The sequence below is a fragment of the Montipora foliosa genome, chromosome 2 (genome assembly GCF_036669935.1).
Source record: "Montipora foliosa isolate CH-2021 chromosome 2, ASM3666993v2, whole genome shotgun sequence".
NCBI lineage: Eukaryota > Metazoa > Cnidaria > Anthozoa > Scleractinia > Acroporidae > Montipora > Montipora foliosa.
Genome location: NC_090870.1, coordinates 64,317,931 through 64,341,955, shown reverse-complemented (window position 1 = coordinate 64,341,955; position 24,025 = coordinate 64,317,931). Strand labels below are relative to the sequence as shown.

Here is a 24,025-nt window from a genome sequence, read left to right as displayed (position 1 = left end):
CATACATACATACATACCGGTACAAACTTAATTGACCACTCCCCATAGGGGCTTTTCAGGCCCATGAACACAATCAAGACAGAACAGAACATTCAACAACAACGGTTAAGAATCCCAAAACTGGCCGGAGGCATGCTATTTGGCTATTTAGGAGTACAGCTGAGAAGTTGAACCAGGGACTACCAGGAACAAATTCAACCAGTGGTCAGCGTGTTTTGAACCCGGGATCCCCCGATCTCAAGGCAAGCACCCTAAACCACTGAGCCACACTGCCTCCTTGTTAACATGCCGACATTTGGTTAAAGATCAATTCAATAAATCCTTGCTATCAACTACACGTAAAATAGCGCTTAAAAACATCATGTGTATTTGTACTTTGCTTGCTCTGGCTGACCGACTGTTACCAATCAGATCAAGTAATCATGCCCTCTTGATTACCAAAAGTGCCTTCAAGGGTATAAAAAAATTCCCTCCATCTCAGCCAGTCAGCAATCAGTAATTATTTTGCCCCGTATGTGATAAGCCTTGTAATTAACTCATTTGATCGTATGCTTTTGTTTTGGATGGTTCCACCAATAGTAAAGTTCCCCTATCCCCTACATAAACCAGTAACAAAACACCCTCCTTGGATTATTTGCTCTGAGGTTCTAACACTTGAAATTTAGCTCTCAAATCTTTCTTACACAACTTAATTTGCCTTTGTCCACTTGTTTCATACAAGAAAAATTTTAATAAGTATTATTGTTCTGTAGTTTTCCAGCACTAAATTGAAAACAATTCCAAATCCAATACTGACAATGTACTATTACAGCTAATGTAACACCAATAAAAATGGACCCACGTTTCACCTCACAAGATTCCTTTTTTAATCCTGATTGAAATATGATAATTTAACCCTTTTATCAGGACTGGACAATCTGCCAGCCAGCAAGCCATGCGAGCCATGCAAATTTTAAAACGGTTAGCTTTTCAATAACAATGTGACTCGCATGTTGATTTGCATGGTTCGCCATGTTGGCTTGCATGATTCGCAGCAATGGCTCACATGACTTGCAGTTGTGGCTCGCATGGCTTGCAGCCATGCCTCGCTCACGGCACTTGCATGGCTCGCTGCCTCGCAGTTTGTCCTAACTCCTTTTATCACTGAAGCCGTCTCCATGGATGAGTAAAATTGTCTGGTGTTAAACAGAGCAAAATCTACAAGAACTAGTCCTCAGGAGTTAGGAATTAGTCCTCACGAATTAGTCTTAGGATTCAACATCTACCTGAAGATGACCTGTCTTGGGATGTTGAATGTGAGCAAACCACCTTCACTGGACTCATGTTCTGTTTGCGACTGCGTCGTGAAGTCCTGTGGTACGAAGCAGTGCCTTGTACATATGGAAAACCTTCGGGAACAGGGGTACCATGTGACAAAGACACATGAGAAGCCTGGTTAGCTTTGCCATCATCATCATCCACTGTTTGCAGGACATCAATCACCTGAAGTAGTTGATGAGCCATTGGTGATTGTGGATGCTGATTCTTTCTTCTCTAAGATTTGCTTGTCACTTGAGTTGTCTTTGCTGGTTTCAAGACTCTGTGTACTTTTGCTAGGACTTGGGAATGAACTCCTTGCTTGGACGATGGCCTTTTCAGGACCCAAAACACTGGTACAATGAGATGACTGTTTCATATCTGGCCCAATTTCAACCAGCACAGCTCCTGGTGGGGCATGGCAGGAAGGATGACAAGGCATTGGAGCACTCATAGCTGCATGAGATACACAAGCTGGACAATGGCAATGCATTTGAACTTGATGGACAACACGAGGTGCTTGACCATGCTCATGTGAAGCTGACCAGTCTGAATTTCCTAATGAGATGTTTGACTTGCTTAAAGTGTAGACTTTGGGTCCTTCACTGTCATGAAACTATGACTTGCTGTTCATTGGAATCAGACGGAGATGTTGAAGACCAAGAGGTCTCAGCCCTGCTCGAGGTTGAAGAGGCTGCAGTGGTTTGTGGCTGTGGAATTGCCAGTCCAGCAACACTTCCTGCAGTCAACGAGTTAACAGTTTTCTGTGCTAACTCAACCTGGTCTTGAAGAATGGCTAAGGTATCTGATGCATGTTTCAATCTGATTATGCAGAAGACTCAGGCATTGTTCTGCAAAGGAAACCTGGTTTTTTAGGACCAGAATACTTTCTTTAGCATCCTGGACTTTCCTAAGTAAAGTGCCTTCTGGTGCTTTAGGCTCTTTGTCACTGCTTTCTGTATCTGCACTGGATGCTGCTGTTGTATATGTATAGTCAGTTGACGAAACTGGTTTCCATTTCACAATGCAGTCAAAGGGTTATAGCACTGAAACAAAAACAAATTAAATTTTTAAAAGCATTACTTTTACAAGTTTCTTCACAAACATGCAACAAAAATGCCATATAACCAGTTAATAGACAAGCTTGAAAGGCTGAGTTTGGCTCATCAAATGAAACATCATGTTGTCATCATCAGAAACTTTGCATATAGAAACATAGCATTACAAAGTTACACACGATTGACACTGTACTTTGTAGTTGCAAATGGATCTAGATTTACCGGAGTAATAGTACCTATGTCGAGGTCCCACCAAACATAAGATTTACTAATTATTTTGTTCTTTGCTAATTAATTTCATTTTCTCTAATTACATTTGGTAATAATTTTTATTTAACTTTTCATCTTCAACAGATTTAGAAGTACATTTTTGCAAAGTTAATTCACTCCCCGTAACAACTTAAAGATTTCCGAATGATTTAACTCATCAAAAAGGAAAAGCTCTGTCATCTTCTCCCCCTCTGTTTCAAAACCCTTTCTCCTTTAGATTAATACTATTTGAACATTTTATAGGGGTGTGCAGAAAATAAAGACAAGGAAAACGAAGACACCCTCCCCCCCAGAAAAAATGACATACCAAACAGCAAAATAACAACTTAAACAAATCATTAGTACAGTATAACTTATGGTATAGTAGAATCTTAAGACACCGTATTTCCTTCAGGACTTTACAACCTAACTTTACTACGAGTTTTAACAACATGCGAGGCAGCGAGGCGTGCGAGGCACCATGCGAGGCGTGCGAGGCAAGAAGCGAACCATGCGAGTCTTGGCTGCGAGCCATGACTGCGAGTCAGCATCCGAGTCACACAGTTATTGAAAGCTAACCGTTTTAAAATGGGTGCTTAGACTTAATAACTGTTTATCAGCGCTATTTGAAATGGGTGTTTAGACTTAATGCGAAATTCGCATGCCTCGCACGCCTCGCTGCCTCGCACTTTGTAACGACCTCTTTACTACGTAATTAAAAAAAAATTTACTAAAAAAACTACAATAAAAAAATGATAAGAAACAATCAATCAATCAACTTTATTTAAACACGGTAAATGGCTCAGCAAGCTGGTTTTCAGACAGGCCATGTAAGAATTACAAGATATAAATGCTAAAAATTACAAGAATTACAAGATATAAATGTTCAAACGACTAATAACCTAGGCATAACTTAGCGCTAAAATTATTTAATGTCAAGGAAATTTAAACAATAGTAATAATTAGTAACAATCATAATATACTATATAATACAAAACAAGCTATGTAAAAATGTGCCCTAGCGATGTAAAATGTGTCCTAGCTAGGATAGCGCATGTTTAAAGCTAGCAAGATCCCTTAACTATCTCGCGTATTTGATTTGACAGTGGTTCCAAGCCATTGTACCTCGATAAGAGAAAGACCATTTAAGAAAAATTTGTTTTAGGTAGCAGTAATTGGAAGTCATAGTTTGAACCCCTCAAGTTAATTGTGAACTTCAGAGGTTCTATGAAAATGCTCCTGAAGATACGTTGGACAATTATCATTGAATACTTTAAACATCGTAATTAACAAGTGCCTTTTCTCTCTTTCTTCTAAGTTAGACCACTCTAGAGAATTTAGCACTGATGATGATCTTTTAATTAGCACTCCTGATGATGCTTTACAAGGAAACCGTGTGTAAAAGCAAAATAAAACTTCCAATATAAAACTTCCAAAATAAAACTATTAAAATCATAGTTCTTCAACTTATATTTAAATTCATTAAGATAGGGTGAGTATCGAATATCAAAGGGCAGACTATTCCACAGTACAGCCCCGCTATACGACAGACTTCTTTTACAATAATTACTGCAAGGCTGAGGAATGGCAAGTTCCGTAAGGCTGTTATAGCCGGGGAGTGGGTTGTGGGCTCTCACAACCTCTTGAAATGCTCCCAATGGCGTGCAACTCTAAGAGCCTCTGTCAGCTAAGTCCAACTTCTGGCCTCTGCGCAGGCGAACTGGCACCACCGACAGGAGAATGGGCGAAGGCCAAGCCACTGGTGCCTTAAAACCAGTTGCCCAGGGTAGATGGGGCTCTTAGCATGTGAAGGCAGCCCAGCTAGGGGAAGGTAAACCCTGATTTCAAACCTCCGCTGCCTTACGGCTATACCTGATCTCAGGAAGGCTTCAGTAGTAAACCTTGAGGACAAATCCGGAGTGGAGCCCCTACGGCCGAAGGCACATGCTCAGCACTCCCCTTCTGGCAGATTCTGCAGTGGAACTAGCCCCAAGTTGTATTGATTCTTCCTTTCCCTTGGACCCAGCCAATTACACCAAGAGGGGGACACTGTCGTATGGGCAGCCCAGTGTCTCTTTATCTTCCCACCCAGGCCTTAGTGCAAACTGGAAAGGGCACTCCAGCGGTGTCGCAGCCATTGTTCCTCGCCATCGTGGACCTCTCCAAAGCTTTTGACTTGGTGAGCAGAAGCAGGCTCTTCAAGATCCCCCAGAAGATTGGCTGCCCTCCAAAGCTCCTGGCGATCATCACCTCCTTTCACCAGGACACGCAGAGTACAGTCTGCTTCAATGGGGCCACCTCCAATGCCTTCCCAGTCAGTAAAGCAGGGCTGTGCCCTTGCTCCCACCTGTTCGGGATTTTCTTCTCAATGCTGCTACAGTATGCCTTTGTAGACTGTGCAGAAGGTGTCTAGAGGTCAGACAGGAAACTCTTCAACATCGCCACACTCCACGCCAAAACAAAAGCTTGTGTGGTGCTCATACAGGAGCTGCTGTTTGCAAACGACACTGCTTTAACATCTCACAGCGAGGAGGGCCTCCAACATCTCGTAGACAAGCTGTCCCACGCCTGCAAGGAGTTTGGGCTAACGATCAGCCTCAGGAAGACAAACATCCTGGAGCAAGTTGCTGAGTCTCCCCCAGTCATCACCATCGAAAAAAAGGGAGCTGGAGGTTGTGAACAACTTCACCTACTTGGGTTGCTTTAACATCTCACAACAAGCGAGTGTGGGAAATGACCTGTTGAGTGAAGGACCAAGATGTGCGTCTACCAAGCTTGTGTCCTGTTGACTCCCCTTTATGGCAGCGAGTCACGGACGACCTATGCCAGACAAGAGCGGCAGCTCAACGGATACCACCGCTGCTGCCTTTGACGCCTGCTGCACATCAGGTAGCAAGACAGAGTTACCAACGCCGAGACCCTGGAGCACGCTGGCTCACTGAGCATGCCATCACTGATCAGTCAGCAACGCCTTCGATGGCTCGGCCATGCATATTGCATGGAGCCTGACCGCCTGCCAAGAGAAATCCTTTATGGAGAACTGCGGGAGGGAATCCAGCGCGTGGGTCGACCGCTGCTGTGCTACAAGGACGTCATCAAGCAAGAGTTGCGATCTGCACTAATCGACACCAGTGCATGGGAGGACATCGCCAAACACTGAGATACATGGCGGCAAAGTGTCAAAACGGGGGCCTCAAGGGCGGGAATGAAAGCTAGAGTCCAGGCTACATGCGAGAGAGCAGCGAGGAAAGAACGCGCAGCCTCTGCGCGCGATTCCACAAGGCATGTCTGCTCCACCTACAACAGAGACTGCGACTCCAGGATCAGGCTACACAGTCATACAAGATCCTGCCCAAATCCCCAGTGCTAACCATCGCCTCTTCGAGACAAAGATGCCACTACTACTGAGGAATGGCAAGCGTACAGTCACTATCTCTTAGGTTATAGGTGAAAGTATCGGAACGGAAGACAAAGTACGAACTAAGATAGTCCGGAAACATATTATTTACAATCTTATTCATCAATATTGATTTATTAACAAGGCATTGATGGTCCAGTTTAACCCAATTTACCACCCGCAACAATCCATCAGTACTACGATCGTAATTTGAAAACATTATGACACGTGCAGCCCTATGATGAGTGCAGCCCAATTTTCTCATTTTTGTAACTTTTGAGAAAGACTCTTAGAACAGGATGGACTAGTGAATTGTAAATGGAGAGTGCACCCCCTGCACCCTCCCCCTAGATCTGCCCCTGCAGACCTTTGGTCTTCGTTTTCCGCACACCTTATTGAATAGTATTCCAGTGGTGACATAAGGCGAAAATTGTTTATTGATTTTAGCCAATTTCAAATCAATGAGGGCAATTGGTAACGTTATGAAGAAAAAAAGCTTCGAGGAGTATCAAAAAACAAGCTATTATATAATTTCCAAAAATGATTGAATACTTGCATGCCTAAAAATTTTTTCATGGAAATTTTAGTTTCACAAAACAAAGAAGATAAGCCAAATGATTTTGAAGAAAACAAATTTGGTTGTATTAATTTCCTTCATAAATCAACCATAATTATTTTACGATAGGTCTCAAGAACACACTGAGAGAGGTCTGAGGTGAACTTTTGATTGGTCAAAATATATTTTTCGTGTTTGGAATTCAGTGTACAGAAAGATTTTTAAAATGGAAAATTTTTGTGTAAATCTCAGCATAGAATACAAAACATTTCCCATTAATTGTACACCAATCGACTGAGCAAATGAGCTGAACTTGAAAAGTACAAATAATGTATTCTTGCCACGCGATTCAAAGGAACGCCTTTGTCCGCGAAAAATATTCGTCGTAAAAAGTAAAGGCCAATTTGGGTACTTTTTCCAGAGGAGGTTGCCAGTTTAAGCTCCATTCAGACACGGCAAAAGCAACCGAAAATCCTGAAAATTTGAAGAAACTTCTAAATGAAGTTAATTTTCCTACAGCAGATGAAAAGCATACTCTCGTATATTCCCATTAAATAGTCGTAATTGATCGAAAAAACAAGATCCATGAAAAGATGTGTGTGCGTGCGTACGAATTAAGATAAGAGCAAGTTATACCCAGCACTTTCTCCGGTATTAATCTACCTTTAACGAAATCAACAAAGATGATCTCGCTGCCGTAAGATACGTTAATACCAAGGGATATGAAATCTATTTATATTAAGGCCAAGACCTTACAATGAGTAAAATTTGAGCCACATTTTGCACGCTTTTCCCTTAAAGTTCACACCTGTTGAACAAGAGTTTTCTACCAATCTTAAGAACAGAAACAAAGTGTTCGATTATTTTCTTTGTCGTATCACTCGAGCTAAAATGAAGAATCGGGCACGGAAGAGATCTTACAGGAATTCTCAAATTTCCCGGGGAATATTATTCGTTCAATCGAATCAAGAGTCATTTCAAACTCGGAAGCGTTCGAGCGATAAGTGATCTTTTAGAAAAGCGACACAAAACAAGGCTTAAAAGCAAATTCAATCGGAAGGAATTCAACAGACACACAAAGTGACAAATGCGCGATCTTCAGTTGCAGTCATCGAAAATTATATCTAACCTTCACGCGATCTAGCTGACTCTGTCGCTTCAAATTCGCTTCCCCTTCGCGCCCGCCGATGTGAATTTTCGCCAGTAGTCATCTAATCCAAACCAATGTCAAATTAAGAAAGAAATTTCCTCTCAAAAATGGAATCTTCGTTTGAAATTTCGCCTTCTTAACAGGCTTTCGTTACTGTGAAAGCAATTAAAATATAAAGGAGACATATTAGCCGCGGATTTCATTTTTGCAATTAGGTGCTATTGTCTTCAGCACCAATCAGAACGCGAAACAAGACAAGTGGAAAGCTCGTTTATGTCTTGGGCAGACCACTCATAGACTTTGACCAATCATAAGAGATAGTTCAACAATCAGTGCCAATCAAGTCGTTTTAATCACGGTAAGATAATGAACAAGAGAACCAATGAAGATCCTTCTTTCTCATTAGCTTAGTAAGGCATCGAAGATGAACTACAGCTTTGAATAAGTTTAAGCCTACTGTCTCCTGTCTTGCGAAACATATCAAGCGAGATGTTAGTAAAACAAATGTCAAGTAAAATCATGAACAAGGCGGTTTCGTTTATTAAAATCACATCTTGTGTAGGAGTAAATTCGCAATTAAATTCTTTCATTCGTCCAAAGAACCTCGCGGGAGATTAGATGTGCTTTCAGTGAAGAACATCTGCTCTCCGTGATTGATTAAATAGGAAACAATGGATATCAGAAAAATACCACCGCTGGCCGCTCATGATCCGAATTCATGAGCCGGTCATTAAAGCTAGTTAGTCGTCGATGCTCAATAACACTTCACCACTATGTTGGGCAGACTAAAAGAACAATTTTTACATACATTCCGCGGTTTATCGTACTTCCCTCCTAGGGAGCCAGGGGAATTCGATAGTGCGCGTCGTTGTGATGGCAAATAAAGCGCAAAAAAATTGTTCTCACCCAGTGATCGACGAGCAATTTGTGTTACCAAGGAAGCCTTCGGTGGATACACGTGTCAAGGAGGCTTGTCGTGAAGTGACTACATTGGTACAGTAGCTTAACAAACGACTTCCGTTTGGCAGTGCTCTGAGCTTACAATCCTACGGTGAGTCGGTTCTGAGAGTCCTCCACAGAGGCAATAGTATCCTAAGGATAGGCTGTATAGTAGGCTTCTCTCTCTGAGGCGTATTCATCTTTACTAATTATTTGTTTAATATAGAAAGTATAGGCTCCGTAACCCGACAGGCAAGTTGGGAACCTTGATTAACCGTCTCCAGGACTATTAGACTATGAAAAGTGCGCCAGTGTTTTCAGAAAAAGAAACTTCTTTCACTGATTCACAGCAGCCTGCGATTCGTTGCTAATACATTTTAGCCACTACTCATGTACCTCTCTTTGTGCTTTGATTGAGCAATTCACTTGCTGGCCTTGGCATCGAAGCAAAAATTCTCGGTTTGATAAGCCAATGATTCCTTTTGGTTAAACACAAAAAGCATAGTTAAAGATCAATGCTCAATAGTAGCAGTACTCAATAGATCCTTCCACGGATTTTAATCGCCATCTTGGTTGAGGGGCAAACAAGGCTAAATTTACAGTAAATGCATGGGATTTTGGCCGCCTTTGAACCGCTGTAGCGCCGCTAAAAAGAGACAGATTTCCAACTTTTGCTACTACGTTAAATAGTTTTTTCAACAGAAAATAAGGCCATTAAGGTGGGGATGACGTCCGTAAATTCGAATGATAAATCTTCTCAGGTATAAGCGTTGCTCCTAATTTCGCGGCAATTTGCCGTGATAATTTTAGAAGAGTTTGTATGGAATCTTAAAAATTCGTTTATCGTCGTTGTAATCTGAATCTCTTCTTTATATTTCATGACAATAATTTCAGTATAAATGTCATTTAAAAGATTCTATCAGTGTGGAAATCCGGCTCTTTTTAGCGCTGCAGCGGTTTAAAGTCGGCCAAAAACCCATACATTTACGGTAAATTTAACCGTGTATGTCCTCAACCAAGACGGCGCCAAAAACTGTGGAAAGGGTCTGTTATCAGCAATCTCACATTTAATGATTTAGATTGTCCGGGACACAACCCATGAGAGCAGGTAGCAACAAGTTTCCGAAAGTCTCGATGGTTTTCTTCCGCGGCATGATCTTAGAGGGAAAACTTCTCTAAGCTACTTTGCCATTTGAAGCGGTGCTGACTTTTGCATTTTAGCAGCACGTTGACGACAAACGTCAAACTAATGATTTGCGTTTTGTCAAAAATTGAAGAAACTCTTTTTATAGAACGGTTTTCAATTGAGTGTCGAAAGTAATTAGCGAATTGCTTTGGTTTTAGTTTCATCTCAGTGATAGGTTCAAAGTTCTCGCGCCATTTTTTCAACCAATCAGAAGTGAAACCAAAACCAATTGTGGCTTGCGCGTGTACATTTTCCCGCGCTTTGTGTCGGCTACGTGTAATTTCTTCGAGTTTTGATTGGTTTACTGGATTGTCTCCGTCCTTTTTGATTGGCCAAAGTAATTACTTTGGTTTTGGTTTTACGACACTCGATTGAAACTCGCCCTATCAATTCATTTCTTGCCTGTTAGCTAAAGGTATCAAGAACTTCTCACAAGAGAGAGACGAGTCAGAATAAGATAGTTTTCACGCTTTTATGGCAAAAAGCAGCCTTCCGTACCCGTTTGCCGTTTCGTGTAAACGCGTTAACGCGATGCCAATTAATAATGATCTCTCTATTAAAATTCTTACCTCTAGTCTTACCTGAACACCAATCTTCTTCATATGATCTTCAAACACATCAGAAATAGCTCCTAATGCTCGGAATCACTGACAATTTAGCATCCTCTCGAATCATGCCAAAGAGTGTTTTCACTCACTTGATCAGTATACACCCTTTTAATAAATCTGATATATGCCGTTTTCCGCTAATGACGTCGAACTCTTGCTTTCAAAATTTATTTAGAAATGTACAAAGGCCTAAAACTTTTCCGATTTTATTTCTTGTTTGAAGCCTTTGTACATTTCTGAATAAATTTTAAAAGCATGAGTTTGATGTCATTTGCGGAAAACGGCATATATTAGACTTATTAAAAGGGTGTATAACCTTGTACTTTCACCGAAACAAAAGAAAACGTTTGCGTAATAATAGAGGATTAGTTAGGAACACCTTAAACAAACAATTGAGAGCAAGCCTGAAAGAAATTGAGGATTGAACTGCATTCGAACCCTTGTCAGTGTGTTTGCACTGCACTAGCGGAGCTGCACTGGCCCTTTGTTACTAATTGAGCTATCAAGACCGATATTGGAGGATTGATATAATTTATTTCCAGCCGGGTAGAGCTTGAACTTGCAATTGACCAGCCGACACATATTTAAGAATCTTTTGTCTACTTTTCATGTGATCCTGATACTAATGTTAGGTAAGGTCAGGAGCCCATTTAAGTCTGCTACGAGCCTAGAAGTCCCCGCCATCAGGCCGGCGCTTATCTCCGGTTTCTGTAGCATGAAGCGACTAGGAGTATTTCTACTTCCCCCTGGATGGTATGCCAGTCCATCGCAGGGTTACCCCCAGCATTAGATTCGCCGGTACCCATTTATACAGCCGGGTGGAGAGAGGCACCGTGAGAGTAAAGTATCTTTCCCAAGAACACAACACAATGTCCCCGGTCAGGACCCGAACCCGGACCACTCTATCCGGGGTCGAGCACAAAACCGCGCCACGTGATACTAATGTTAAAGGACTTAATAAAGGGTGACCTAGCTCTCTACATCAATTATGCTGGTACGTTTCACCCGCATGCATTTTTCTTTAGCCTTTATTTATGTGTCTTCTAAGGATTTCTGGGAAGTCCCAGAGTATCCCATGTCTTGTGGCTGTACCATCCCCGATCATGCTTAACACTGACACCTTCCAGTAACTTCCAGTAACTTCGTCATGGATTCATTCTTTATATGGTTTCCGTGCGGTGTTTTGGCGGTCTATTGTTACAGTGCCACAGTTGTATATGCTCGTGGGGAATACATTTTTCGCGATGCCTTGTTTTTTATTAAATTTGTGTCAAAAGCTTTTTCACCGAGATAGCGCTCTCCTTTCCTTTCTTCGAACCAGCGGACGAAGTGAAGCCAATCCCAGTCCTTTTTTCTATCACCTCTTATGGATAGACTTTCACATACAGACTAAAATGGCGGAAGACAAAAGAATCATTGTTATTCCGATTAGGCCTTCCTAATTAGGTATTGTTATGTTCGCTTTCTTCTTTTGTTTTATGGACATAAATTATTTTGGATCCGGTATATGAAAGACCAACCCCTCTTATGCACCTATCTTTATTATCATTATTCGTCATCATCATCTCTTTCATTTTCTCTATCATTAAAATTACTCTTATAATTGTAGCGGAGCTCCATGGGAAAGAAAATGTGGTAGCCCATCTGTGCGAGAAAACTATTTGGTTTTGGTGACCACCCCTCCGTGTATGCCAATGTGACCAGTATCACGTGACCATATCTCGGGCTCAAGTTTAGGGCTCATCGAAGCGGCCATACTCCGGAAGACCTTAGACAGCAATGACCAGAACCAGGTTGCTGACCAGCGGTTTTCGTTAAAACAATCAATGGTTTGCTGGGGGTGCTCAGTCTCGCAGGCTCAGAAAACCTGGTTATGGTTTTTTCCCATACTCCAGCTCGTTGATATTGCACATCCATGTTACGTACGGTCAATTGACAGTTAACCCTAACAAGGTATCCGCTGGCCAGTACCACGTGACCATATAAAGGTCAGCAAGGTTAGCTTTTTGCACTACCTCGTTTTACAGTCCGATGTGAAATGGCCTTAGGGCACTTGAACTAAAACCACCAACACTGTTGTCATCAATTTGTTACTTTTGACAAAACACACAAAAAAGAAACACATCAGCAAACTTTACATTAAGGCCTTTACAAACACAAGCGGAAACACATTTCAAGCGGGCTCGAGCTCATTGCTTATCTTAATTAAGAATTTGACAGAAAAAAAAAGTTTTCAACTTCGTTGCAAAGGCACTTGTTGGATTTTCGGTTTTTTGGGACTAATAGGCTTTTTGAATTTTCCTTCAGTGCTCAGGATATCGTCTCAAAAAGTACCGTTTCAATTTCCACAACCATTTTTATTAGGGACATTTACATTTGTGATAAATATTTGCAACAAGCTTTTTCATGAAAATTTCACCTATTTCTAACCTTTTTTTCTTTTGAAAGTTTGGTTAATCTTGTTGGTAAAACGCAAGCGAGTTGCCTAAACGTCGTTCTGGATTACTTTTATGTAACCGATCATCAAACATCGCTCATAACTGGCGCAAGGATGGGGTGTCTAGTTCAAAGGTAAAGTTGAAAGTTCAAATGTTATGGCGATACCGAGAGCTTCTTGAGAAGGGGCCCTAAAAAAGGCATCTTTTCTCTTTACTGATGACTGTTAAAAATTGATTATGCACTCCTCGTAGGCGTCAACTTAACCAAAATCTTTTCAGGTAGAGTCCCAAAGTCACAAGCGGAAGAACCGTTTCAACATCCGTTCGATTTTGTTGAACAGCGATTTTGAGACCGTCAGTCCCAACCCCCTCAATCGTGTTGAAACATGTTGAATCGAAGTTTAATCGATGTTGAATGAGTTTAAACGCGTTCAAACTTTGCTTCAACAACCATTCAACGTTTCTTTGTTTTCGCGAATGTTGAATGAAGTTAGCCGTTTGCCTCCCTCTTGTTGGGTATGCGCGTGCGCAACAATCGGTCTCTCAATGACGTATCCATAGTAACAACCGCTGCTGCATCCTGGGACTGAATACAAGGCCCCTCGTGAGCTTTGTTTCATCAAATGTTGATGTGTTGAAACCGTGACCGTTTGCCAACCCCAGCAGTCAACACCGTTTAACATTATTGAACAAAATCGAACAGGTGTTGAAGCAATATTGAAGCCGCTTGGCCTTAACATTGCTAGAGTCAAATATTTTCAGTTCTTTTGGTTTGAAATAAAACACAAACAACAAGACACGATCACTGGGATCAAGTTGAACTCATTTACTGGACATTTCTGTGAAACAGACCACAACGACAAGCGTCACGGAAAAAAATTGTCACCTTTAAAAAAAATAACTGCTGCAGCTGTGGTTTCCGTACAAAAGCTGGACTTTAAAAAGTCCATCTTCTCTCATTTCAGCCAATTGAAAATAAATTTAATGTCGAACATGGAAACATCATGCGGGAGATCGAGCGCTTTCTTTATCGTTTCGACAGTCAGCCAAATGTGAAATCGGCCTCTGATTGGTGCAAATCACCGAATGAATCCATCCAATAAACGTCCCCAGAATAAGACAGCTGAGTTTGGAAATCAATGGCCTCTCAGAGGTCCTTTCGCAAGAGACACAAAATGATCCCACCAGCGAGCACCCCTCTTCTATGGCCATCACGGATATTATTTACAAGAATCTTAATATAAATTTACAACCGTAAACTTCTTTGTTGTTTGAGTCTTTCATATCGTCTTCTGGCTTCAAGTTTATGGAGATGATTTTGCTCGAGTTCATCGTGACCAGGGTGCTCCATGTTCGCTAGTGTTCTTTCCATGTTGGCAGAGTAAACGGTATGCGAAGGAATCACTCTGCGATGAATCTAAAACAGTGACAATGATAATAATAACATTTACGTGATAAGTAATCGCGGTTTAAAGTGTACGCAGATGACCTCAGGGCGCCATTCAAATCCTTCGAGTATTAATTAAACTCTCTTTCTCCAAGGCTAGTGCTTGTTGCCGATATAACGAGCACTGTGATTGAGCAGGTGCCAGTCATTGCAATAATCACTTTATTTAAAACTCAAGGTTATTTAGCCGAGCACGAGTGCTCCGCTAATTGGGGAGACGACTGAAATCAGAACAAATCAGATCAAATTTTAGCTTTTGCGGAAAGGGGAAACTCGGAGTATCCATGCAGAGGAAAACCTCTCATAACAGAGTAGAGAACCACCAAACTCAACCCACATAAGGAGTCGAATCCGGGAATCGATCCCGGGCTACATTGGTGGAAGGCGAGTACTCTCACCACTGTGCAAGCCCTGGTCCTTATTATTCCATCATAATTCCCATTGGCCAATAACGAATTAAGCCTGGTTTTCAGTAGCGACGCAAGCATAAGCACAAGCATACGCAAACTCAGCAGCTTGTTGTTCATAAGAGCCTTTGTTAGAACAAAAGACACTAATTAACAACAAGTAAATGTGCCTGCGTGTGTTGTTTGTGCTTATGCTTGCGTCGCTAGTGAAAACCTGGGTTTACGCAATAACGAATTGTACAACTTAAGGTAATTCCAACGCTAAAATAGAACTTTTGTCTATTTATTGGCATTTGTTTGGCCGTTGATTTTTGGGCATGTCGAGGAAATTTACCTTACCAACTCATAAAAATACTTTTTCAAAAACACACACATCTTTACTAACCGAGTTCGAGGTCTATACTGCTACGGACCGAGTTTTTTTTCCGTTGTTTATCTCCGGTACGAACCCAAAAAACGAGGTTAGGACGATATTTATTTAATCTCTGAGATAATCAGGCGCGCCGGAAAGAAAACTACGGTGTAGTTGAAGTCAAGTGAAAGGTTCAGCTGCCACAAATAATGATAGATATGCGTCAAAATCCGAAAAACGAATAAATCTTGTTGGCTTTTTGAAATAGTTGCTTGCAAGATTCAAACAGTTTCACATGTTTATTTCACATAAACAACATGAAAAACGTGCTAAAAACGCAAGCGATCATGTAAAGTAAGGAATCGCAACAAAATTTAATTGTAAACGCGAAAACCTCACCTGTAGGGCGTCTCTTAGGTCTACGAGTGATATGGGAGGTCTGGCGACTATTTTATGGTCACCAGAGGCAACTGTAACTGCCGCTTCGGCTTCAGCTTGTTCCAGTGTTCTACCAGTATTGTTATTACTTACAGATCTGACAGAATCAAAAGGAGAAAATTAGTGACAACTGAAACAAGCGCCAGGGAATTTACGAAAGGCCAACTGCAACGGCAACGGCAACCGCAACGAAAACTTCACTTCAAAATATAACTTAGCGGTATCGTAAGTATAGACCTTATTCATAAATGGCGGTCACATTTATAATTCTTTTGTCCACGTGCAAATTAGCCTACCAGGCCTCATTGGTATCGAGGCTTGGTAGGCTAATTTGCACTTCGACAAAAGAATTATAAATTGGCCGCCATTTATGAATAAGGTCTATTTAGCGATTATTCCATCTTGTTCACGCTGTATTATAGGGGTGAACTATCCTGTAACTGGATGGGTACGAACGGCTTTAAAGGGGCTATGTCACGTTATTTTAAGGTGTTTAGGGGAAATCTTTTGTTAATCACGAGTTTAAAATTCAGTTGAAAATGGTAATATGGAATTTATTTACTGATGAAATTATCGTTACATCCCAAACAAGATGATTATGAGCAAAAACGACCTTTATCCAGGCTATTTGCCATAAACTTGAAAAACGCCCGGCCGACTTTTTGCCGTCAAGATTACCCACATGTAATCCGTTTCAATCTTCTCACTTTGTTTTCATCCATGCTTCTCCTTCCTTTTGCTGTATTTCTTTTATGTTGTTCAACAGTTCTATTATTGCAATGTTTCATTCTACTTTTTGGGCATTTTGGGTGTCACGAAATTAAATCATTTTGCGTGACATAGCCCCTTTAAAGTAAAGGTGGAAAATAGACAGTTCATTGTTATTTTTTTCTGTTGTCGTTCTTTGTTTGCCTATCGTTTGTCATTATAGTTGTGCCTCCCTGAATCGACTTTTTTCCTTCAGACGTCAAATTATTTATCCTGCCTCCTAGCTAGACTAGCGTGATAGATATTATTAGCGTATTAGTTATTTTCTAGGGGGCATTGTACTTTGTTAAGTCTATTACTTATTTAGTGTATCCCTATTTACGTGTGCTACAAATAAACTTTTTGTTGTTGTTATTGTTGTTGTTGTTGTTTAAACTTTGGTCATTTCACGTTGTTTTTTCGTTGGGAGTGTGGCAACGAAATGCACGGAAATGCGTGCCGCTCGATTATTTCCCCTTTTTAAACTAATGACACTCCTCCCTTTTTGCCGCGTTATCGTTGCCGGAGCCGTCGTCGTTGCTTAAGGCCAGAGCAAACTGCTTCAACATTTGCTTCAACCTCCATTCGATTTTGTTGAACGATGTTGATTGCTGGGGTGGGTAAACAGTTTCAACACATCATCAACATTTGATTCAACAAAGCTTCACGAGAGGCCCGGTATTCAGCCCCAGGCTGCACCCGCGGTTGTTACTATGGATACGGACATGGATACGTCATTGAGAGACCGATTAGAGCGCACGCGCGTACCCAAAAATGTTGAAAGAGTGGGGTAAACGGCTGCAAACGGAGGGGGGGGGGGGGGGGGCAAACGGTTTCTAAATCGCTGTTCAACAAAATCGAAGGGATGTTGAAGAAAACGTTGAAGCCACTTGCCTGGGCCTTAAAACTCCTTATTAGAGAGATAAGGCGACGAGTTTACAGGAAACATCAGGCTGCTGTTCATGATGAGAACATGAATGTTCTCTCTCTGTCTCTTTAGAGAAGTTGCTCGATATCTGTAGATAACAGGTGGGTATTCAGCTTAAATGAAACACGTTCCCTTGATCATTTTGCGAAACGAAAATTTCAGCCTGAGGTTCGCCGTTTGCGGAAAACGCAAGGGCTTACTCTACCTATTATTGCTAAAGTTTCCTAAAAACGTGAGATAATTACATTGAAGGACCTATGGAGCACATCAGCACACGACGACGAATTCCCAATTCCCTCAACACTACTTTCCTGTTCATACCGGCCGGAACAGTTGCTGCACGCTACAAATGTGCAAGTCATAATTTTTTCAGTCTCGATCAGTTCATGCCGCAACAGAGTGCAGAAAATTTATCTCTATACGGCTTTCTCTCCGAAGTCGTGTCCGTTGTGGATATTAAGCTCCCTAAAGCTATTTTTAAAACTGTCGAGTTTCTTCATACTTTTCTCCATTTGGCGGCCAGGGGCTGGTACTGTTTCTAAGGTGCATTCTGGGGTAGGTTCCACCCATTGCATAGCGAAAATGTCCATCACGTAGTCTGAATGAGCTTCGCATAGAGCAACAAACTGTCAAAATATCTTTTACAAGGTACTGCAACAAGACGGATGAAAAAACTCTACTGTTAAGAAAATAAACAGATTATTCACACCAGGTCATTGGGAAGTCATTTCTAATACAACTTTTTAAGTCTTGGTACTTCAAAAACTCATTAATACTTGAAAAGCACATTGACCTATCAAATGGTCGATAATACATCAAGTAGAGTGACTCAAGCTTTATATCGATAAAACCTCCTCCTTATTAGCATCCGGTGTTTTATCAGATATAAAGTAACTGCACGTGACACAGCTTGTTTTTCTTGAACGTATGCTAAAGATCTCCTCTTTGTTTGGACTCCAGAGGGGCACGCTTTTTGTCTTTGAAGTCGTTCAAAACACTCGTCGCAGCACGTGTTTTATCAGGTCTAAAAACACAGCTGCTCGTTCTTTTTTAAATATTACTTAAAAGTACTTGTACTGAAAGAGAGGTTATATGCTAACCCCGGTCAATGAAATGAAGAGGATTTGTTTACCGATGATGACTTTATGGGGATTCTCGGGAAAAAATCTGAATGCTCCTCTGCGGAAGTCAAACCGACGACCATCGAAACTACGAAATCGCAAGTTCGTACGTTCGACTCTCGCATTGGAGCACTCAGATCTTTTCCGAGTATCTTCGAGTCATCATCGGTATATAAATCTCTTCATAACTTTGTTACATGTCCTTTGCTCTGGAGGGATCTTACAGTTAGCCAAAAGCAAGCTCAAACAAGAACATCCACGACAGCAATGGAACGTCAGTTGAAAATATTCCTTTGTGTTATTGTAATCTTTCGGCAAATATTTCAAGTTTTTTTACGATGAAAATTGTGTAGCAACTGTCTAGAAATTGAGCTGATGTGAACCGTGAGAAAATTAAAACACCTCGCTGGAAAGAAAATGACAAATGATATACATGTACCAATACAATCAATGCATGAACAGGGCACAAAGAGCCATTACTTTTTGTCTGCCGTTTTGCAGAATTATCGTTGTCGACTTAACAAACAAGGAGCTTTACAAGATATACGATGTAGAAGGATTTTTTCTTGTAAAATGGCGTGCTTAGTAACCAGGCCGAGGCTGGAATTCGGTCAGGAAGCAGCTAATAAATACACCGGTTCTTATGATGCCTTTTGCAGACAAATGTCACAAAACAATATATAACAAAAACGACAGAGCCTAATACAGCTGCATCCTGTAACGGTCAAGTGAGAGAGGTGAAAGAGGTGCGTCGTATTTGCTAGAGTTGACCAAGTTATGTTGCTAACTGGTCTGTCTTTAAACACAAAAGAGCACTGAGGTTGCACCAAAACAAGGCTGTATCAATTCCAACCTCACTTAAGCCATTGACTCCTTGGAGTGAGACTAACAGACTTCACTTTGTCGAATGCCAGACAATTTTACTCATCAACTGGGAGCGTCCTGGGAGATGCCTGAGTAGTTAATGGGTTAACCAGTCATGTCATGTCCCCTCCATTAATTAAGGACGGTGCCTACTATTGCAATTGCGTATTCGTTCTGCGCATCTCGAGATACTGGGATTTCCTATGGGTAGTGCTTATTAAAACAGGGATATTTTTGCGCGGTTCAAAACCATGCGGAGAAAGCAGAATTTAACAAGTGCTCTTGGTATCGAAAAAGAAAATTGGGGCTAACCACGCATTTTTCAGAGATAATTGCTTGATCGCAATTAGGGTTACAATAATATTATTGTAATATTTAATTATTACACAACTGTGGTCAATAGAGAGGTTAAGCACGACGATTACGCCAAACGGCACAAGTCGGAGTGAACTTATGGTTTTGCCAAAAATGTAAGAACCCTGCTTGATATTAGCTCTTTTCTGTCCTCTTAGCTCCAGATATCAAGCAACTTCTCAAAGGAACGAGACAAGATAAAATGAGAGAATTTTCACGCTTTTATGATAAGCAGGAGCCTGCCGTTTTCCATTTGCAGTTGGCCGTAAATGTCATGCTTAACCTCTCTAATTTCTACCCAAACACACTGACAAGCATTAATAGACCGAATGCATAAATGGCGGCCAAAAAAAAATCTTTTGTTTATGTGCTAATTAGCCTCACTATCCTCGTTTGCATGGACAAAATATAATAGAAATGTCGTTCGAGAGTGAGCCTAGTGAGTCTCATTAGCACGTAAACAAAAGAATTCATTTTTGGCCTCCATTTATGCATTCGGTCAATAGTCTCAATGAATACTTGCAACTATGGTTTGGTAACTTTGTGGGTACCTCTGTTGCATGCAGCATTAAAGACACTGTGTCATCAGAGACATTATCCAATCCAGCATCCCAGGCACCAAGAAACAAACGTCCATATATTGTAGCAGAGTCTGGTAACATCATATCATAAGTACAAAGTCCAAATTCGCTGTCCTCTGATAGCTCTTTGAGAGAGAGTTCTGGTGCATCACATAAGGGATCACACTGAGTGAATCTTTGCTATGATAAGAAATCAATAACATGTTAATTAAAGGGGAGACCGTTTTTGAGAGGACGTCAATGTTGTTCACCCTTTTCAACCATAAAATCAGCTGTCATTAGACAGTAAAATCTACAAGTGTCACTCAGCAGGGAACTGGTTAACAGACATGTTTTGACAGATACATCTGCCATCTTCAGAGTGAAAAAAATGGTGTGTGTTGTGGTATAAATAGCAATAGACTTAACCTTAAAAGATTTGTTAATTACCTCAAAGTTTGCCTTCAGTGCTTTCTTTGCTTTTTTTATTTTTCCTTTCTTGATGAGCTGTGGTTTTGGAGGCAACTTCTGTGGTGTTCTTGGATGTGATGCTATAAAAAGCCCAAAAAGGACCCTTTTTTAGTTTTTAAGATAAAATACAGGGCTGCCATTAAGTTCTGAAGCAGGTGTATCACTAAAGATTTCACCCGTAACATGTAAATACGTGGCCAAAGGCCATGTAAACAAAGGCCCAAAAGGCCTGATCCCCTAGGGGGGTCTGGGGAAATGCTCCCCCATAAAATTCTTAAAATTAGACCCTTGGAAATGAATTTTCCTGCTCTCTGAGGCACAATTTTATATTTTCTCAATCAAAAAATATTGAGAAAAAAAACAGGGCAAAAAGATAAACTTCCCCAACGAATAAAGATAAACTACACATTCACGTGGAAATGGTCACACATCACAGAACCCTGAAAAATAATCAGCGGAATCCCATTTATAACAAGTATTGTGCATCGATAATGACTTTGTTGCTGAAAATGGCGTCAGAATCGAACAACTATCAATCAGGGATGTTCCCCAGAGGTTTTTTACAAAAAATGTTCGGATTTTTACCAAAAACACTAATCAAGAAATGAGAACACAGACAGACCTGGCAGCAATTATATTATTTTGTTTTACAAGGTCACTGTTTATAAATAAATTAAATTTGTTTTGCTCCATGAATATTCATTCTACAGCAAACATCACCCATAACATTGACTGGGGTTTTGCTAAAAGCAGGCCCACGGCTCAGTGGACCATGGCCCACGGCCCGCGAAGGCCCGGCAGCCTGGAGGCCCAAAGGCCCGGTGGCCCAGTTCTGATTTTCCACAGTTTTTTTTGTCCAGCGGTAAATCCATGCGCATGCACAGATCTGCATAGGGTCTGCATCGGGCTTGGGCGTGCAAAATGCGGCCTCCAGGCCGCCAAGCCCTGGGCCGCGGGCCTGCTTTTAGCAAAACCCCATTGACTGGGCTCAGTCATAACAGGTGTTACGGCCCCTACTCACAGCCCTGAAATAATAATTGTTAATAAAATATTGCTCAGACATTTTGAAAACCAAAACAATATGTCATTGATTTTAGTTGTTAGCCTTAACCCATTGATGCCTAGGAGTGAGACATAATAGATGTTACTCTATCTAATGCCAGATGATTCTACTCCATTAATGAGGAAAGGTTCAGGAGTCAATAGGTTAATCCCAAAATCTAAGACTTCCTGGATAGCTTAGGCAATTAATGGAAGGAGGGCCAAGTCTACAGCCTGCAAAGGTGCACGAATGCCTTAAGTTTCCAGACTGCTGGCAAGGCTGCTGCTGTTTTCACATTCAGTTTTTCCTTTGATGGCCACTGGCTGGTCCATTCATTTGAAAGAAGACCTGACAAGTTGGTGCAGGGGATTGTGGGTTCAAGCCCTGACTATATCAACGCTTGAGGTCACACAAATAAATATGGACAAAGTGTTGCCATTTTGATGACATCAGCTGGCCTAGTTTTCATGGGAAAGGAAGGTAAATGTTTCACACACTGTTTCACAACACTTAAATGGTAATAAAATCTGTGAAATGATTAAAATTCCACACACTGTTTGTATGTCTTTTGCGGTTATTTCATGGCTGGGTGAGTAAACATTTGGTAACATAGCTTCCCCAAGCAACTTTAAAATATACAGGAAAAATGCTTAGTCAAATATATCTAGCTGAATGCTTTACGGTTCATGGAGTCCAACCTTTCTGCCAAAAAGGGGACACAAATTATATGCACATCATAAACAGTCAACAACATAGAGATGATTGCAGTCTTGAGTTATCCAACTCACGTACCTGAAGTCGCACCAAGAGCCTGGCATTTTGCTAAAATAGCCAGCAGGAATTCATTATGAAAATGAACTACAAAATAAGCAAAAAATATATGATATACTTGATATCACTGGCCTGTGATTTAAACCTTAAAAGAAACAGGTGCACTCCACAGAACTTTATGTAGAACTGATGACTACGACTTTAAAAAAGCTAGAATTGGCAAATCGGTTATTTCAAAATGAACACACGGAACAACAATAGAATTCAGAAGTATACAAAACCACCAAATGCAAATTAGTGCCCAGTCCCCTTTTCCCGTGTTTCTGACCTATTTCCATAAAACGGTGGAAACTGATATGGATACACCCCTGAAGACGAATTCGCTTACCTTTCTTTCACCCATGGTGTCCAGAAAAATCAGGAAAACCAGAGAAGTTCCGTCAAAACCAAGATTGCGGATAACTCATCTCCAGGTTCTCTTGGTTTTCCAAAATGGCGGGCATGTCAAATTTCCGACCATGGGGCAACACATTCATGTCAACATCCCTACCCAGGGTAAGGCTCTCTGAGTCAATAAATCTCCCGTAGGTAGCCCCCCTCCCCTCCACTCTGGGGCTTAACATTGATAGGAGCACAAAGAGAAGACTTACGATTGTCATTGCCAAGGCATTTCTTAGCCTGTGCATCAAACTCTTCTTTGGAAATCTGCGGGATAAAAAAAAAGTGCCAAGTTATCAGAAGTATGGAGCTCTATGGATGCTTTAGCAGCGCTTTACATGCTTACAGGTTTCAATTCCTTGCCGTCACGTGCTTGAAAACGTACGTAAACAATTTAAGATTATTTTTACAGAAATGCCTTTTTACAGCACTTATCCATGAAAGCTACTTAACTGTTCAAGAGAACTTTTTCCAAAGTTTGACAGTACATTACAGAGAAAAAGTACTACACACATGATATGGCATTACCTTCTGTTTGTACCATAGTTTCATATTACTCCAGTACCTTTAAAATGAGAAACATTACACAATATTAGCTCCAAATAAAGGCCAGGAGCTGAAAGAAATGAATGAACGATCATACGTTTGAAAGAAATCCCCCAGCGCCTCTCCAAGCTTCCTTCTCGCCACGCTTAAATCCACCGCCATCTTTGTGTTTCGTTCAGAATACTCCTTTGTGAGAAACCGCTGATTAGTGGTGACGCCCTCGGTAAGATTGCACGGTAGTCAAGCTAAAAAAATTATTGTTTATCTTAGCTTTCTCGTAAATGTCGTAAATCGTGTGATGCTAAAGTGATTTCAGTTCTATCCTCAGGTCATTTTTTAAATACTTTTTTGAAATCTCACAGATTGCGTGACATTCGTGACATTGTTCGGACGGTAATTGTGCACATCTGTTACAGTTCTCTTTCCTTTAAATTGTGATGTAAAAGGAACAGAATGTTTCTGCACGGGATAATCGTGTCTTTTCAAATAGCGTCCTTTATCATTCCCTCTCATTCAGAAGCAAGCAAATCTACTGGTAGGTACACGTGTAGATTTTCGTCATATAACTGTAATTGATTTCAGTTCAAATGGGACTCCAGGGGACTCCGCAAAAATGGCTCAAAATGAAACTCATGTGACGGTTGATTGGTTTCATAGATACC

At 41.0% G+C, this 24,025-nt stretch overlaps 2 protein-coding genes and 1 pseudogene across 3 annotated transcripts in view; 1 reads left to right on the top strand and 2 right to left on the bottom strand.

Moving 5' to 3' along the window:
* Nucleotides 1-1,254: 1,254 nt before the first annotated feature.
* On the bottom strand, nt 1,255-7,767 carry LOC137991927 (uncharacterized; annotated as a pseudogene).
* Nucleotides 7,768-13,680: 5,913 nt separating this feature from the next.
* LOC137985492 (transcriptional adapter 1-like) lies at nt 13,681-23,572 on the bottom strand. The gene is made up of 9 exons (XM_068833117.1): nt 23,461-23,572; nt 23,346-23,382; nt 23,030-23,084; nt 22,401-22,466; nt 20,546-20,646; nt 20,087-20,296; nt 17,699-17,847; nt 15,483-15,618; nt 13,681-14,294 (listed from the first exon to the last, which is right to left on the bottom strand). Exons 1-9 carry the CDS (start codon nt 23,523-23,525, stop codon nt 14,124-14,126), a joined length of 990 nt encoding a protein of 329 aa, XP_068689218.1. The 5' UTR covers nt 23,526-23,572; the 3' UTR covers nt 13,681-14,123.
* Nucleotides 23,573-23,684: 112 nt separating this feature from the next.
* The window catches only part of LOC137985497 (uncharacterized), a 9,812-nt gene continuing 9,471 nt past the window's right edge, over nt 23,685-24,025 (top strand). For both annotated transcript variants that reach the window (XM_068833121.1, XM_068833124.1), the window contains exon 1: nt 23,685-23,898. In XM_068833121.1, coding sequence (XP_068689222.1) covers nt 23,817-23,898 — 82 coding nt within the window. In that variant the 5' untranslated portion in view covers nt 23,685-23,816. The remainder of the gene's footprint in view (nt 23,899-24,025) is intronic.